At 44.3% G+C, this 18,670-nt stretch overlaps 1 protein-coding gene across 2 annotated transcripts in view; it reads right to left on the reverse strand.

The window, feature by feature from the left end:
- Window positions 1-9,230, reverse strand: part of NOX5 (NADPH oxidase 5) — a 35,663-nt gene extending 26,433 nt beyond the window's left edge. The window contains exons 1-3 of one of the 2 annotated variants that reach the window (XM_014848195.3): window positions 9,047-9,230; window positions 3,233-3,356; window positions 1,440-1,590 (exon numbers count right to left, since the gene is read on the reverse strand). In XM_014848195.3, coding sequence (XP_014703681.3) covers window positions 1,440-1,590; window positions 3,233-3,356; window positions 9,047-9,096 — 325 coding nt within the window. In that variant the 5' untranslated portion in view covers window positions 9,097-9,230. The remainder of the gene's footprint in view (window positions 1-1,439; window positions 1,591-3,232; window positions 3,357-9,046) is intronic. The other variant, XM_070499156.1, reaches the window with a different exon arrangement.
- Between the last annotated feature and the right edge of the window lie 9,440 nt (window positions 9,231-18,670).

Below are 18,670 nucleotides of genomic sequence, written 5' to 3' on the forward strand. Positions count from 1 at the left end.
CATACAGTGCAATATGATGCAGCCACTGCAAATGATGCTATAACTACATTGAGTTACCACTCCACACCCATTAGATGGTGATTATAAAAAAAAAACAGAAAACAACAAGTGTTGGCAAGGATGTGGTGAAATTGCAACGCTTGTGCATTGCTGGCAGGAATGAAAAATGGCACAACTTCTCTGGAAAAGGATATGGCAGTTCCTCAGAAATCTAAAAATAGAATGACCATTTGGTGCAGCAATTCCACTTCTGGGTGTGTGCTCAAAAGAACTGAAAGCAGAGTCTCGAAGAGATGTTTGTACACCCGTGTTCATAGCGGCATGATTCACAACAGCCGAGAGGGGGAAGCAACACGAGTGTGCACGGAAAGATGAATGGTTAAACAAAAGGTGGTCTGTACGTGCAATGCAATATCATTCAGTCTTAAAAAGACTGGCATATGGCACAAAATGGATGAAACTTGAGGACATTATGCTAAGAGAAATAAGCCAATCATAAAAGACAAATATTCTATGATTCCACCTATATGAAGTAACTAGAGCAGTCAAATTCTTAGAGACAGAAAGTAGAGAGGCGGTTGCCAGGGCCTGGGGGAGGCAGCAATGGGAGTTATTGGGTAATTGGTGCCGAGTTTCAGTTTGGAAATATGAGAAGCTTCTGGAGGTGGATGGTGCTGACGGGTGCACGACAACGTGAATGTACTTAATGCTGCTGAACTATACGCTTAAAAAATGGTTAAAGTGGTAAATTTAATGTTATGTATCTTTTACTACAATAAAAATGATATTATAAAGCAATATAGTCTTACATGACCAAATTTTTATGTTGTTTCATGAAAAAAGGCAGTATGTACGGTATAATCGTTTTTGTTTAAAACAAACATTTCAAAGAAATATGTGCGGTCATGAGTGTGTGATCTGTTAGAAGACAGCATAGAAAAATGGGACAAGTGATTTTTGTTTTCTTCTTTAAACCATTCTCTATTGTCTAAAATGTTCACAGTGGGCTTATGCTATTATTTTAAAGAAAAAGCAACAAAGCGATTTCTTTTTTCAAACAAAAAAGAACAAAGGAAGGTTCTGGCTTCTTGTCACTTGAATGAACGGCATTTGTCTCCTGGACCAGAGATCTCCCTCGCCAACACTCCCTACAAAAGGGAGGCAGGGACCAGACAGAGACACTGGTGTGGGCGGGGGGCGGGGGGGGGGGGGAGGAGGGGGCGCGCACACACACACACACACACACACACACACACACACACACACACACACACGGAGACAACTGTCAGCCCCACCCGGAGAGAACAGCCACGCTGGGAGAAAACACACGTCAGGGAGATGTGCCGATTCCTTTTGTCCCCTCCCACTGATGAGTCCCCACCCGTCCCCACCCGTCCCCACTTCCTCCCCGGCCCCGCCCCCGCCCAAAGAGCCCTTACCATCGACGTCATACACCTGGAAGAGGAATTTGAGTTTGTCCATGGGGTTGCCATGGATGAGCAGGGTCAGCGCCTCGCGAAGCTCCTGGAGGGTGATGGTGCCGCTTCCATCAGAGTCAAACAGGGTGAAGAATCGCTCGGCAAAGAAGGACTGTGGATGGAGAGGGGCGAAGACCGGCACAAGTGTGCCCCCAGGGCCTGGGCTTTGAACCTTTTAACTGTGTGTGTGCGTGTGTGTGCGCGCACACACACACCTGTACCGCGATTCAGTCAAGACCCAGGTGAACGCGGGGTGTGATGGGCCCACGAGGCCACATGAATGGGCCACGCCTATGGCCCATCTGGCCTGCCGAGAGCCAGTTTGGGTGGAAGAACTGCTCAGATTCCTGCAGCGAGGGTGGCCTGTGTCTGGTCCTCAGGCTCCCCTTTGGCCGCGGGGCCTGGTAATTCGTATAGGCTCTCTCTCCCTACAGGCCATCCCCCCATTGGCCTTGCATTCCAGGCCTCTGGTGGCCCCTTACTCAATATGCGAAAAGGGTCAGACACTGGGTCCCCCTGCAGGCTCCTCCCAGGTCCTGACTCATCCTCCTTGGGGTGACCCCGGGGGATAAGTGAACCTAAGAAGGACTTATAGAGTATATGCCACTTGAATACCCAGATCTTTTCCTTTACTTGTTTAGGTTGCCTGCAGCCTAAAATTAAGACTTGATCTTAAGTGCCAGTTCACTCACTTCATTCATTCATTCATTCACCTATCCATTCATTGAACAATCATGTCCTCCATAGCTGCTGCTTCCCGGGCTGGTGTTAGGCACTGGGAACACAGAAATTAAGACAGGCTAGGTCAGAGTCCCAGATATGCCGTGCCCCCTCGAGGCAGGGAGAGGAGCCTGCTGGGCTCTAGTGTCTGACCTGTAGACCCATGAGTTCACCAGCAAGAAGTCCACTGTGGGCAGTCAACCCCGCCTTGGCTTTACTCTCCCCCTGGATTCCTTGAGTAACGCCTTTATCACTCTCTACCATCCTGGATGGCCTTTGTCTTAAGATACTTTACAGCCTCCTGTTACGATGATAATGTATTGCCGGGCAGAAGGTCTTTTTTTCCTTCCCCATATTTACTGTGAAAGGAGGAGGAGCATTTAGAGTTCTTAGCAGTATCCATGGTCCAGCATTTGTCCCTCTGGGGGTCCCTCTGATCCAAACAGGGGCATTCAAACAGTTGTTGGCTCACCCTTATCAAGGACACAGGCCACCACCAGATGCCAGCCCAGAGGACAGTTGGGGAGAGGTTGGCACTTGCAGGCTCACTCCTCCCATCTCTCTGCTGATGTCCCCACTGTTTGTCAGGCATTCAGGCTATTATGGGGATGGGCAGAGGACCCATGAAACTGAGAGAGGACTGGCAAGGGTGTGGCTGTGCAAACGGGGCTTTAATGGGGACCGGCCATGGGAAGGCTCATATCGTGAGAGGAGATTTAAGTCTCAGCATCCACTCTGCCATGAGGCTAGTAGAAATTGCGAGGTCGATAGTGTTTCCTAAGATTTGACTGGGTACTGACTTTCAATTTCACATGTTCTTTTGAAGACCCCCAGGAGGCCATGGCTATCAAGAGGGATGGAAGGGCCCCAGTCAGAGACATGAACATCTTTCAACCTTAGAAGTGGGGCCTCAAGTCTGGAGGAACCCTGGGGAGCAAGCTTTCCCTCCTTGTGAGATACTGTGTCCTGAGAACCAGTTGCTCTTCCTCTGTAAAATATAAATGCAGGGTCCCTATTCTGGAGTGGACACTTGCCTCTTTCACATTCAGGGCTTTTTTGAAGTCCTGCAGATCGATCTCCCCGTCTTCTCCTGCAATGGTCTCAAACTGGTGGGTCACCCACTGAAGCCACTTGGCATCCTCCTTGCTACTCGTGGTGCTGGGAGACAAAGGAGACGGGTTTATGGGTTTGAGGTGGCCAAGGGCTCGTGAGACCTCACGGTGGTCCCAGGCCCTCTGCCTTCCTCTAACTAGGGCCTCAGACTGCCCCGTGGGGTTGAATCAGTTTCGGCCATGGAGGGGAGCCTCCCCACAGCTCCTTCTTTACGTCTCTAAGTCCCTGCCTCTTCCTCCCATCTAGCATCTGCTGGCCCAGGCTTCTGTCTTGTTAGGTTCTGGAATGACAGGGCCTTAGTGAGATGGACCTCAGACTGTGGGCATAAGGTCAGGGAAAGGCACGCTGTGGGAGTGCTGGTAATGTGATGATGAAGACTTGCCCCCCTCACATTTACACAACTCTTTACTGTTTTCCAGATACTTCCTACCCACTACTTCATTTGTTCCTCTGACAGTCTGCTGGGCTGTGACACTTTACAGGAAGGAAATAGGCTCAGAGAAGTTGAGTAATTTAGAGAAATTTATTCAGCAGGTTAGACATTGAGAGAGAGACAAAGCTCAAATCCAAGCCCAGTATTTTTTCCATTGTGCCCCGCAGCCTCCACCCTCTGCTGGAACCCTTCTAGTACCAGCCACGCCAGGACTCAGACCTTGGGTCTGGGCGCTCCAGGTCCAGCAAGTGTTTTGCAATGTCCCAAGCGTATCAGCCATCTAAAACCCTCACAGAGGAGCTGGGTCTACAGCAATCTGAACAGACGTTGGTGGTGAAATGAGTACACCACTTTCTGCGGCGTCAGGACCCAGCAAATCAAAATGGAGGCAGTGAGTGAGGATTTTTTGCATCCCGTTACTATAAATTATCCTCTGAGAGAATGGCTTTGTCTATATCCCATGAGTTTAATATAACCTTAAATGATTTTGCTACAGTCAATCCACATTATTTGGAGATTCTGTATTTGTGAGTTCACCTAGTAGCTAAAATTTACTTGTAACCCTAAAATCAATGATGGCAGCATTTTCGTGGTCATCGTGGACGTGAGGAAAGCAGCAAGAAATTTGAGTCGCTTGATGCACACCTCCACAGCTGAGGCTGAACCTTGCTTCCGCTTTCATGCTGTGAACAACTGTCCTTTTCGTGAGCTATTTAGTGCTGTGTGTTTCTCATTTTTGTGCTTTTTATTGGTGATTTTGCTCTTTAAAATGCCCCCCAAGAGTAATGCTGAAGTGCTGTCTAGTGTTGTGCCTTACGGAGAAAATGCATGTGTTAGATCAGCTTTGTTCAGACATGAATTATAGTGCTACTGATGGTGAGTTCCATGTTAATGAATCAACAATATAACGAATTAATGTTAGATTTTTAAAGGGGTCTTTTAAACAGATACATACATAAAACAAAATTATGTATTGATCATTTGATGAAAAATTTGTGCCCAGGGGTTGGTAGGAACCAAACCCTGTATTTTCCCTAGGAGCAGTGGTTCAGAATTCACTAACTCGATGTTTGCAGTGACTTTTTTTTTTTTTGAGGAAGATTAGCCCTGAACTAACATCTGCTGCCAGTCCTCCACTTTTTGCTGAGGAAGACTGGCCCTGAGCTAACATCCGTGCCCAACTTCCTCCACTTTATATGTGGGACGCCTGCCACAGCATGGCTTGACAAGCAGTGCCACGTCTGCACCCGCGATCCGAACCAACGAACCCCGGGCAGTCAAATCAAAACGTGTGAACTTAAACGCTGTGCCACGGGGCCGGCCCCTGCAGTGACTTTATAGGACATAACTACCATGAATACTGAGAATCCACCATATTTATAAAGACTAAAAATAAATGAGCTAACTTTAGAAAAAGAATAAAATAAACACATACACAAAAGAAGGATAGACTATTAAATATAAAATCTGAAATTGAGGAACTAGAAAACCAAAAAAGTCAAAAGGATAAATTTATTTTGATTATGGCAATGGGTTTACAGTTGTATACATATGTTGCAACTCATGAAATTGTTCATTTTAAATATGCTATTTATTATACTTCAATTATGACTGAATATAGTGAAAAAGCATGTTAGTTCTTTGAATAAACTAAGTGGAAAAGTATGAGTAAATAAAAAAGTGAAAATAAAAAACAACATTAGTATTGGGAAAGGCAATAGAATTCCAGAAAAAGGAGGGGTTAGAGAAATATAACAGTATCATGTGCAAATGTTTGTTAACTTAGAGAAACGAATTTCAGGAAGAAGGGACAACCTGAACAGACCAACACTCATTTAAGAAATTAGAAAGGCAGTTAAATGTCAACCATTTAAAATGTCAGGCCCAGATTGTTTTTTTAGTGAGTTCTATCTAATTTTCAAGGAATGATAAGTCCAATGTCTCAAATTGTAGAAAATGATGGTAAGATTAGCAATTTATTTTGCAAAGCTAACATTACCCACTCCCAATGAAGATAACATACAAAAAAAGAAAATGCTAGACAAATTTAATTCATAGAGCTGCAAAACTCCAACTAAAACATAACCAAGTTCAATCCAGAAGTTTGCGTTAAAACTATTAATCCATCTTTATCAGGAAGAACCATTCCAGTAACATAAGGATGATTCACTATTAAGAAATCTATCAATATAAGTCATGATATCAAAAAATTAAAGGAAAAATAGTTTCATTATGTCAAAAAACGTTGAAAGAAGCATCTGCTACAGTTCAACATTCATTTCTAATTAAAACTATAAGAAAATTGAAGGAAGTTACCTAAACATGACATAGATGTTTACAAATTAATGGTTTTCTCTCTCTTGTTCATTTGTAATGCTTATTTACTTTCCTTGGTTTATGGCATTAACTCCAATCTCTAAATATTAGCTGATAGTGATGATCAATTTCTGGATTCAAGGTAAACAGACCAAAATCAATGATCTATATCCATCTATATTTATGTAGATATCCATCTATATTTATGTAGATATAAAAATTGTCCTGGTGGTTCACCGGCCCAGGCCTGGCCCTCCAGCCTCCCTGCCCAGCTGTGAGTCTGACCCTGGGGTCCGGGGGTCTTCACTCCCTTCTTGGCCCTCTCTGCCCCTACTTGCTTCTTCTCCTCCTTCTCCAGCACTCCAGCATGGATAACAGGGGGAGTTGGAGCTTTCCTGGGATGCTCGAGCACATGGGAAATGCCTGAGTGCTCTGTACATGCATTCCATGGACCACCCACAATTGAATCATTTCAGGGTTGTGGAGGCAGATGTTTAGAATCCGAGGCTCTGAGGTCTGGGGCCTGGAAGTGTGGGGTTGTTTTTTTGTTTTTGTTTTTTGAGGAAGATCGGCCCTGAGCTAACATCCATGCCCATCTTCCTCTACTTTATATGTGGGATGCTTGCCACAGCATGGCTTGATAAGCGGTGTATAGGTCTGCACCTGGGATCCAAACTGGAGAACCCCAGGCCGCCGAAGTGGAGCACACGAGCTTAACCACTGCGCCACCGGCCTGGCCCCTGAAAGTGTGAATTTTTAACAAGTACACCCAGAGTCACTGGTTTAACTTGAATGAAAAGAAACTCTCAAACGGTGCTCCTATTTTTTTCTAAAGTGACTCTTGCTTGCTGTGTGACCCTGTGCAAATAATCTGACTTCTCTGTTTCTCTCTGTTTAACCTCTTCATAGATATGCGTTTTCTGCTATATGTGTGTAGTATGTACATATGTGTGTATCAATACATGCACATGTGTATAAACATATGTATATTACATATGTTTAATGTACACATGTGTGTACACATACATTATATATACTTTAATGTATGTGTAGATATGTAATGTATACATTAGCTATGCCTTGGAGTGGGTGTGTATATGTAACATATAGATTAGATACGCTTTCTTGTATGTGTGTGTACTTATGCTTCCATTTCCTCATCTTGTGCCAGTGCACAGAACATCTGTCTAGCACACAGTAAGGCAGGGGCTCAGTACATCTTTCTCCTCTTTTTCGTTATTATTAGCTCACTTCACATTCAAAGTCAGCAAGTCTGGTTTGGGGTTCCATTTCCCAGAGGGAACACAGAGAGACGTCCTTCCAGGGACCCCAAAGCGGCTTGGGCAGAGCCAAGCCTAAACCCCAGGCCCCAGCCTCCTCCAGTTCTCTGTGCAGAACCTCAACCAGGCCCTTGCCCCCCTTCCTCTCCTGGTGAACCCCGGGAGCTTCTGGCGGAGGGGAGCACTCCAGGCAGCCCCAGTCAGAAGCCAGCCCAAAGCCCCCAGGGCCCACCTTATTCTCGGGGAGAGCAGAGCTGGGGAATTCAGAAGGCTGCACCTGGAAATGACAGGGGCCGTGGCAATTTCCAAGTCTGGGCCCCACTAGGACAGTGCCCCTCTGTACCTCCACGGCAGAGCATCAGGCCTCCTAGTGTGCCAGGCATTTTCTTCTTCCGTATATTGTCCCCTAGTCCACTGGCCCTTGATCTTGGGGCAGCCCAAAGGGGTAGGTAGTGTTATTACCATTATTATTATCCCTGCTGTGCCGCTACAGAAACAGGCCACAGCTTGTAAAGGTGGGAGGGAGCCTCCAGTACCAGACTTCTCATCCCCAGTGGGTCTCAACATCAGCCAGGGATGAGTCCGGAGCTTCCTAGGTGATTCCACACCAGCCCCAGAGAACCATTGCTCCAGGCCCGTCCCTCCACCACCCCCCAAAAAGTCATCTTAAACCTTCATTGATGGGCAGCTCACTACCTCTGCAGCAGCTAAGCCTGGCTTGACCCTCCCCTGGGACCCTTCCCACTCCCTCTGACTTCCAGCCACCCTTCAGCAGTTTCAACACAGCCCTCCACGGCCCAACAGCGCAGCCTCCTCAAGAATAGTGGTTCCAGACTGTGAGGCATGTAGGAAGCAAGGGCAGCTTGCTAAAATGCAGACTGACTCGCCCACTTTGGGCTGGGGCTCAGGAATCTGCACCTCTAACCGACACCCTGGCTGTTTGTGACCCACCTGGCTGGTCGAGGCTCACACCTGGAGAAACACTGTCCTGAGGGTTCAACAGCCCCCACATACTTCACCCCTCAGGACCCACAGGACCTCTCAGGACCCACAGGAAGGCATTCCACACAGCAGAGAGATCTCTGGAAGACGGGCTGCATGCAACTGCCAACCCCGGGAAGGTGGGGACAGGTGTCTTGTGCTCACCTCCCACTTCTCAGGCCTGTGGGAATTAGGGGTGAGGGCACGGGGGGAGGCAGCGCCAATGTCGTTGACAAAGAGCGGGAGATCTTCAAATTTCAGAGCTTGAGGGGAACAATGTGCTCACCAGAGGCCAGAATTGTCCCCAGGAGACCAGGATTTTAGGTCCAGCCTTGTTTTGTACCAACTGAATAACTGGCCCCACTGGACTGGCTTTTCCTCATCAGTAAAATGTGATAAGCATCCCTCCAACAAAAGGCTGCCTTGGGGCCAAATGAAACGCTATTGGCAAAGGACAACTGCAAAGCCCTCTACAAATGTCAGGCGTTGCTATTAGACCGACTTGGCCAATCCCTTATTTTACAGATGGGAAAACCGGCCCAGAGAGGGCTGGTGACTTGCCCAAGATGGCACAGCTTGCTATTAACTGGGCAAGAGCTGAGCTCAGTTCTCCCCTGACTTCCACCCCAGGCAGACATAGTCACTCTTTGTAGATCCCCCAAAGGCAAAGAACCCCTGCCTTTCCCTGGTCCCTGGTATGAAAGCTAGACAAATGAGCCACTCACCCTCTGCAGCTTTCAGAGTCTGGCTGGGCTGGATCTCCTGGAACACTCATCCTTTCTCCTGTCTTCTAGACCACAGGTCCCAGAAAGGCTGCCGTCGGTATAACAGCCTGCATTTGAAGCCCACAATTCACATCTCCCCAACTCCTCCTCTTCCTGACTCTCCTGAAGAACCACTCACACGCACAGCCCCTTTGTGATCCACATACTGGCTGGTGGCCAGCTTGGTCCAGAGAGATTCCAACCGGGAGGTCTCGTGCAGGCACAGGGAAAGTTTCCACCCAGAAGAATGCTGGCTGTCTTCTCTCTGGCCCAGGACCTTGCACTTTCCCTCCCTCAAGGAGACAGGCAGATCTAGAAATGCTCCAGGCAAAACGTCACTGACAACTGGAGGCAGGCCCTGCCAGGTATCTGATGCATCATGTGAGGCTTCATCCATCACAATGCTATCAACTGCCAACAAGAATGTTGCAGCCCTCGCTCTGAGCCGTGCACTGTGCTAAGGACTTTACACATAACACAGCCCTGCCTGCTGAGTGTCTCCCTCATCATCCTCCAGAGGAGGAAAGGGAAGCTCAGAGAAGTGAAGTCACGTGTCCAGGTAGTTCAGCAGGAATGCAACCCATGTTGGGCTGAAGGGGAGCCGAATACTTCACCCCAAAATATGCCACTTTGGCATGTGAATTCTTTTGAGCAGAAGGCAATCGAGATCCAGCAGACTCTTTTACCTCTCCCTTAACTTTTTTTTTCTTTTTTTTTATTGAGTTGCTAGTCTACAACCTTGTGAAATTTCAGTTGTACGTTATTGTCTGCCAGTCGTGTTGTAGGTGCACCCCTTCACCCTTTGCGCCCACCCCCCACCCCCCCTTTCCCCTGGTAGCCAGTAATCTGTTCTCTCTGTCTACATTTTTAAATTCCTCATATGAGTGGGGTCATACATAGATTGTCCTTCTGTAACTGGCTTATTTCACTTAACGTAATTCCCTCCAGGTCCATCCATGTTATTGCAAATGGAATGATTTTGTTCTGTTTTACAGCTGAGTAGTATTCCATTGTACATATGTACCACATCTTCTTTATCCATGTATCTGTTGATGGGCACTTAGGTTGCTTCCATGTCTTGGCTATTGTAAATAATGCTGCAATGAACATTGGGGTGCATAGGACTTTTGGGATTGCTGACTTCAAGCTCTTTGGATAGATACCCAGTAGTGGGACAGCTGGGTCTTATGGTAGTTCTATTTTTAATTTTTTGAGGCATCTCCATACTGTTTTCCATAGTGGCTGCACCAGTTTGCATTCCCACCAGCAGTGTATGAGGGTTCCTTTTTCTCCACAACCTCTCCAACATTTGTTACTATTAGTTTTAGATATTTTTGTCCATTCTAATGAGTGTAAGGTGATATCTTAGTGTAGTTTTGATTTGCATTTCCCTGATGATAGCCTATTGGCCGTCTGTATATCTTCTTTGGAGAAATGTCTGTTCATGTCTCCAGCCCATTTTTTGATAGGGTTGTTTGATTTTTCGTTGTTGAGTTGTAAGAGTTCTTTATATATTATGGATATTAAGCCTTTGTCAGATATATGACTTGCAAATATTTTTTTCCCAGTTAGTGGGTTGTTTTTTTGTTTCAATCCTGTTTTCACTTGCCTTGAAGAAGCTCTTTAGTCTGATGAAGTCCCATTTGTTTATTCTTTCTATTGTTTCCCTTCTCTGAGAAGGCATGGTGTCCAAAAAGATCCTTTTAATACTGATGTCAAAGAGTGTACTGCCTACGTTTTCTTCTAGAAGCCTTATGGTTTCAGGTCTCACCTTTAGGTCTTTGATCCATTTTGAGTTTATTTTGGTGAATGGTGAGAAAGAATGGTCAATTTTCATTCTTTTACGTATGGCTTTCCAGTTTTCCCAGCACCATTTGTTGAAAAGACTTTCTTTTCTCCATTGTATGCCCTCAGCTCCTTTGTCGAAGCTAAGCTGTCCACAGATGTGTGGTTTTATTTCTGCTCAATTCTGTTTTCATTGATCTGTGATCAATTCTGCTTTCAATTCCATTCCATTGGTCTGTGAACCTGTTTTTGTACCAGTACCATGCTATTTCGATTACTGTAGCTTTGTAGTATGTTTTGAAGTCACGGATTGTGATGCCTCCTGTTTTGTTCTTTTTTCTCAGGATTGCTTTAGCAATTCGGGGTCTTTTGTTGACCGAAATGAATTTTAGGATTCTTTGTTCTAATTCTGCAAAGAATGTCATTGGGATTCTGATTGGGATGGCGTTGAATCTGTAGATTGCTTTAGGTAGAACGGACATTTTAACCATGTTTATTCTTCCAATCCATGTACACAGAATGTTTTTCCATCTCCTTATGTCGTCATCCAATTCTCTCAGAAAGGCCTTGTAATTTTCATTGTATAGGTCCTTCACTTCCTTAGTTAAATTTAACCCGAACTATTTTATTCCTTTTGTTGTGATTGTGAGTGGTGTTGTGTTCTTGAGTTCTTTTTCTGTTAGCTTATTATTAGAATATACAAATGCTACTGATTTATGCAAATTGATTTTATACCCTGCAACTTTACTGTAGTTGTTGATTACTTCTAACAGTTTTCCAATGGATTCTTTGGGGTTTTCTATCTATAAGATCATGTCGTCTGCAAACAGAGAGAGTTTCACTTCTTCCCTCCCTATTTGGATTCCTTTTATTCCTTTTTCTTGCCTGATTGCTCTGGCCAGGACCTCCAGTACTATGTTAAATAAGAGTGGTCATAGAGGGCATCCTTGTCTCGTTCCTGTTTTCAGGGGGATGGTGCTCAGTTTTTGCCCATTGAGAATGATGTTGGCTTTGGGTTTGTCATATATGGCCTTTATTATGTTGAGGTAGTTCCCTTTTATGCCCATTTTGTTCAGAGTTTTTATCATAATTGGCTGTTGGGTCTTGTCAAATGCTTTCTCTGCATCTATTGAGATGATCATGTGGTTTTATTCCTCAGTTTGTTGATGTGGTGTATCACGTTGATTGATTTGCAGATGTTGAACCATTCCTGTGTCCCTGGTATGAATCCCACTTGATCATGATGTATGATCCTTTTGATGAATTGCTGAATTCTGGTTGCCAAAATTTTGTTTAGAATTTTTGCATCTATGTTCATCAGTGATATTGGCCTGTAGTTCTCTTTTTTCGTGGTATCCTTGTCAGGCTTTGGTGTCAGCATGATGTTGGCCTCGTAGAATGTGTTAGGAAGTGTTCCATCCTCCCTAAATTTTTGGAATAGCTTGAAAAGGATAGGTATTAAATCCTCTCTGAAAGTTTGGTAGAATTCCCCAGGAAAGCCATCTGGTCCTGGGGTTTTATTCTTTGGGATGCTTTTGATTGCTGTTTCAATCTCTTTCCTTGTGATTGGTCTGTTGAAATTGTCTGCTTCTTCTTGAGAGAGCTTTGGGAGATTGTAGGAGTCCAAGAATTTATCCATTTCCTCTAGGTTATCCATTTTGTTGGCATATAATTTTTCATAGTATTCTCTTATAATCTGTCATATTTCTGCAGAGTCTGTTGTTATTTCTCCTCTTTCATTTCTGATTTTGTTTTTTTGAGCTTTCTCCCTTTTTTTCTTTGTAAGCCTGGCTAAGTGTTTGTCAATTTTATTTATCTTCTCAAAGAACCAGCCCTTTGTTTCATTGATCCTTTCTACTGCCTTTTTCATTTCAATGGCATTTATTTCTGCTCTGATTTTTATTATTTCTCTCCTCCTGCTGACTTTGGGCTTTGTTTGTTGTTCTTTCTCTAATTCAGTTAGGCGTAATTTAAGATTGCTTATTTGGGATTTTTCTTGTTTGTTAAGATCTGTCTGTATTGAGATGAATTTTCCTCTTAATACAGCTTTTGCTGTATCCCATATGAGTTGGTATGGCATGTTATCATTTTCATTTGTCTCCAGGTATTTTTTAATTTCTTCTTTAATTTCTTCAATGATCCATTGCTTGTTCAGCAGCGTATCGTTTAGTCTCCACATCCTTGTGCCTTTCTCAGCTTTTTTCTTGTAATTAATTTCTAGCCTTATAGCATTATGATCGGAGAAGATGCTTGTTATTATTTCAATTTTTTTAAATTTGTAAAGGCTTGCCTTGTTTCCCAACATATGGTCTATCCTTGGGAATGTTCCATGCACACTTGAGAAGAATGTGTATTCAGCTCCTTCAGGGTGGAGTGTTCTATATATGTCTATTAAGTCCAATTGTTTTAGTTTTTCGTTTAGCTCCACTATTTCCTTGTTGATTTTCTGTCTGGATGATCTGTCCATTGATGTGAGTGGGGTGTTGAGGTCCCCTACTATTATTGTGTTGTTTTTAACATCTTCCTTTAGGTCTGTTAATAGTTGCTTTATGAACTTTGGTGCTCCTATGTTGGGTGCATAGATATTTATAAGCATTATTTCTTCTTGATGAATTGTCCCTTTGATCATTATATATTGTCCCTCTGTGTCTCTCTTTACCTGCCTTATTTTGAAATCCGTTTTGTCTGATATAAGTATTGCAACACTGGCTTTCTTTTGCTTGCTATTAGCTTGAAGTATTGTCTTCCACCCCTTCACTCTGAGGCTGTGTTTGTCCTTGGGGCTGAGGTGTGTTTCCTGGAGGCAACAAATTGTTGGCTCTTGTTCTTTAATCCATTTTGCCACTCTGTGTCTTTTTATTGGAGAGTTCAATCCATTTACATTGAGGGTGATTATTGATGCATGTGGACTTAATGCTGTCAATCTGTCACTCATTATCTGGTTTTCCTGTGTTACCTTTGTTTCTCGTCCTGTGTGTTTTAGCCTACCCATTGATTACTGCAATTTCTTATGCTGGGTTTCTTAGATTTTTCCTCATTTATGTTTTGTGGATCTGTTCTGTTTTTTAGTTTAATGTCTACCCTGAAGTTTGTATTTACAATCTCGTGTATAATATAGCCTATTCTCTGGTGGTCTCTGACTTACTTGGCCTAGACTGATTTAGTCCCTTTGCTCTCCCCCTCCTAAATTATTATTTTCATTTCTTATTCCAACTCATGTTATGAGTTTGTAGTTAGACTGATAAGATCATCTTTGCTTTGGTGGTTTCCTTACCTTTATCCTAATGCTATAGTTGAATATTTGCTATCCTATTCTGGTTCTATCTATCTGTCTCCCTGCTCTGTGGTTTGTGACCCCTTTCTCCCTTTTTTTCTTTTTTCAGGTATGACAGTCTTCTTGAGGATTTCTTGTAGTGGAGGACTTTTGGTTACAAATTCCCTTAACTTTTGTTGGTCTGGAAAAGATTTAATTTCTCCCTCATATCTGATGGATATTTTTGCTGGATAGAGTATTCTTGGCTGAAGATTTTTATCTTTTAAGGTTTTGAATATGTCACTCCATTCTCTCCTAGCTTGTAAGGTTTCTGTAGAGAAATCCGCTGAAAGTCTGATAGGAGTTCCTTTCTAGGTTATTTTCTTCTGTCTTGCTGCCATGAGTATTCTTTCTTTGTCTTTCATTTTTGCCATTTTTACTACTATATGCTTTGCAGTAGGTCTTTTTACATTGACAAATCTAGGAGATCTGAAAGTTCCCTCCACACACATTTCTCCCTCAATCCCTAGATTTGGGAAGTTCTCTTCTATAATTTCATTAAGCACACTTTCTGCTCCATTTTCCTTTTCCATGGTCTCAGGAATTCTGATGATTCTTAAATTCTTTCTCCTCATTGAATCCACTATTTCTCTGATATTTTCCTCATTCCTTTTAATCCTTAGTTCTCTTTCTTCCTCTGTCTGGAGCCATTCAGCCTGTCTATCTTTGATTATGCTAATTTTCTCCTCTATGGTGTCTACATGGGCATGCAGGGAATGTGTATTCTGTTTTATCTGGTCCATTGTATTTTTCATCTCTAGTATTTCTGTTTGATTCTTCTTTATAATTTCAATCTCTTTTGTGAAGTAACTCTGGAATTCGTTGACTTGTTTCTCTATCTTTCCCTCTACCTCATTGAGTCTTTTGATGATAGCTACTCTGAACTCATTTTCACTTAGTTTACCTATTTCCAAGTCCTCAGGACTTAATTCTGTGTTTTTATTGTTTTCCTTCTGATCTGGAGCTTTTATAAATTGCTGAACGGTAGAGGAGTGGTTTTTGTGCATGATGGTAGTATTTGGTTGCAGTTACAGCCTGTCGCCACTAGATGGGGGTCAAGAGCAGCGTGTTCTGAGCCCTCCGTGTTCAGCCAAGATGGTGGCAGCCAGCGTGGGTTGCGGAGGGGAGGGGCTGTTTCTCCCGCCAGCTGATCTGGATTCGGATCAGCTCTCTTCTCTGGTCTCCCGGGGACCTGGCTTGATGGGGTCCCCACACACGGAAGCTTTCCCCCCTCAGCGGGTTTCCACTGCACTGGTGTCGGGACTCCTGGACGATCCCCGGGTCGCGTGGCCCCCTCCCCCGTTCCTTCCCTCACCCGTGGGAGCAATTCCAGTCTCTAGGGGAGAGAGTGAAGTTGTCTCTTACCCTGTTCCAGCTCCTCTGAGGGCAGCTCCAGCCTCTCTGTCCTCTGTCTTCTTGCTCTGTAGGTCTCTGACCGTCTCGGCATTAGGGGTCGTTGGTTGAAATTCAGTTTTTCTGTTTGTTTGGTTTTATTTTGGAGGGGAGAAGGTCCCAGGTCAGCTCATCCCACCATTTTGCTCCGCCTCCTCCTGGGATTCCCTCCCCCTTAACTTTTACTAAAAACTACCTTAACCACCTAAAGGAATTTAGACTAGGGGGCCTGTCTCAGAAACAGAGCTATTGCCAGAGATAATTTTTTTATCTGAAAGACTGATCTGCGTGGTAAGGCAGACTTCTAACTACCAATCACCTGCTCTTCTTCTTGTCTGTGACTCACCCTCCCCTCCTCTGAAGCCCCAGGCCCCTAGCCCATTCCTTGGGTCAGGATGGCATATAATCCTCGACTGCCTGGCTTGCCCTCAAGTCTCATATTCTTATGAGGCTCCTGTACGTATGTAATTCAATTTGTTTTTCTCCTGTTCATCTATCTTATGTCAACTTAATTATTAGACCAGCCAAAGAACCTAGAAGGAAAAAGGGAAAATGTTTCCGCGCCTACAGGAATTGGAACCATCACATGTAGAGGTGCCCTGTCCAAGTGTCCTGGGGAAGAATGGAGGTCTGCAAGCTCTGCTTGTTAAACATCTAAGAGAAATTATACCATTGCTTAAATAAGGCCCCATGCAACTAAAATTTGGAGTGCTTTTTACTTTTTATCAGCAAGAGGTCAGCTCAGGCTGATAACCCTGCATGTTGGTTGCACATTAGGACTGCCTATGGGTGATTTTAGATGTCTCTGGTTAATTTCCAAAATGAGGGAAATAATTATGGTTTTGTGTTGTTTTAAAACAAGTTGGTAGAAGACATTTCTCCAATTCTGTGGCCTGTGGTGGAGTACTTTAAAGGGTTCCGTGGGTGGGAGTCATGTCAGGACTTGTGAGCCAGCAGGGCTCAGCAAAGTCCCTTTCCTGTCACCCCCATATTCCTCTGCCCCCAGGCTCGGCGGTTCTCATTTGAGCCAGTCTCAAGCCAAGATAAAGTCCACAGGACTGGGCTCATCTTCTGGTGATCTCTGGAAAGGCTCCCATTCTGACTCAGCAAGAGGTCAAACCTAATGGGTCCAAATGATTTAAGACAGAGTATCAGAGAGGATTAAAAGCATCTGTTTTTCTCTCAAGGGGGCCTGAGCCAGGGTTTGTGCTATGATGACAGCATTTTGGGAGTTCATTCTCATGATCTTGGTTTAGGCTTGATGTGTTTTCCTTAGAATTAGGATTGGAAAGACCTTCAAGGTCACAGGGTTCAACCAATCTTTTTGTTGCTTCAGTCCCTCTTCCATCCTTCCCCAACCACCTGGTGGCCACTGGCCTTGACTTGCACACCTCCAGCCACGGGGTGCTCACTTGCTTAGGAAGCAGCCGTTTGAAGGGCTACTCTGACTGTTCAAATAGTCTTCCTTATAGTAGAGTGAAGAGAGAAATAGAAAAGAATTTCATCAAGTGATTTCAGAAACTAAATGTAGGAAATGGAAAATTCTTTAGAGGAAATAAGCCAAGAGTAAATATGAATTATGCTTCAAGTTATGGCCAGTTAGGGAGAAAAGGAAGAATGAGAAAAGGTGAGACAGAGCTGCCTGTGTCCCAGCGTCATTGTGCTCATCTGTGCGGATCCCTCTGTCTACGCCACTGGATTGTGAGGCCTAAAGGCAGTGTTTGTGTCTCATGAATTTTGAATCCCAGGAGACCAGCACAGTGCTCAGCACCGAGTGGGCGCCCCATGTACATCTGTGGAATGAATAACCCTGCCTCAGTTCACCAGCTGGCCCTGGTGGTCTAGCGGTTAAGATTCGGCACTCTCACCGCCACAGCCTAGGTTCCTTTCCTGATCAGGGAACCACATCACCAGTCTATCAGTTGTCACACTGTGGTGACTGCGTGTTGCTGTGATGCTGAAAGCTAAGCCACTGGTATTTCAATACCAGCAGGGTCACCCATGGTGGACAGGTTTCAGCGGAGCTTCCAGCTGAGACAGACTAGGAAGAAGGACCTGGCCACCCACTTCCGGAATGTTGACCATGAAAACCCTATGAATAACAGCAGAGCACTGTCTGATATAGCATCAGAAGGTGAGAGGACGGCGCAAAATGACCAGGCAGGGTTCTGTTCTGCTGTACGCAGGGTCACTAGGAGTCAGAATTGACTAGACAGCACCAACAGCAACCCTTCAACAAATATTTATGAAATACTTACCAGTACCACTGTCTGGGTATACAGAGATGGGTAGAACAATCCAGCAGAATAAACTTAGATACAGAGGTACATATGGGTTGGAGAGAGAGTGCCAAAAAGAGAGTGTTGGAGGGACTTCCCAGTGGGCATGACTGATGTGAGATGGGTTTTAGAGTATGAATAGGAGTTTTCTAGGTGGAAAAGGAAAAGGAGATTCTGGGCAGCTGGAAGATCAAATACAAAATCATGAAGATGGGAATACATTCTGCGTTCAGGGAACTATCAGCAGTTGAGGTACAGCTAAACAATTACATGGGGAGGGACAAGCGTGAAAGCAGAACTGGAGAGGGGAGCAGGAGTCGATCATGAAGGATCTGGGAGGGGGCCAGATAACGAGCTAGGACTTTGCCCTGCAAGCCGGAGAGCAAGGGGAAAATGTTAAGCAGCAGAGCGAGAGGATCAGATGCTTGCCAAAGTTCTGACAAACATCTAGTTCATATCCTGGTTCTGGACGAAATGCAAGTTTTAAAAAGGAAGATAAACATTGTGAACAATTATTTTTAAAGCTGTCTTCCTTCTAACAAACATTTTGAAAAGACAGACTTTTTTCACAATAACATTTTCATATGATTACAAAAGTTATTAATTATACAAAATAAGAAAAATACCTAAAAACATACAAAAAATTTTTTAAGTCAGTGTAATGCACCCACCCAGATGAAATCACTGCTAAAATTGAGTGTTCCTTTCCAGTCACATGCAGAAGGTAGCCCAGAGTGGGGCTGTGTCTGATGAACGCATCGCGCGAGCTGGCGTCCCTGCGGGAAAGGGGCCCCGGAGGAGAGCAGTGGAAGTGGC

The sequence above is a fragment of the Equus asinus genome, chromosome 2 (assembly GCF_041296235.1).
Source record: "Equus asinus isolate D_3611 breed Donkey chromosome 2, EquAss-T2T_v2, whole genome shotgun sequence".
NCBI classification, from domain to species: domain Eukaryota; kingdom Metazoa; phylum Chordata; class Mammalia; order Perissodactyla; family Equidae; genus Equus; species Equus asinus.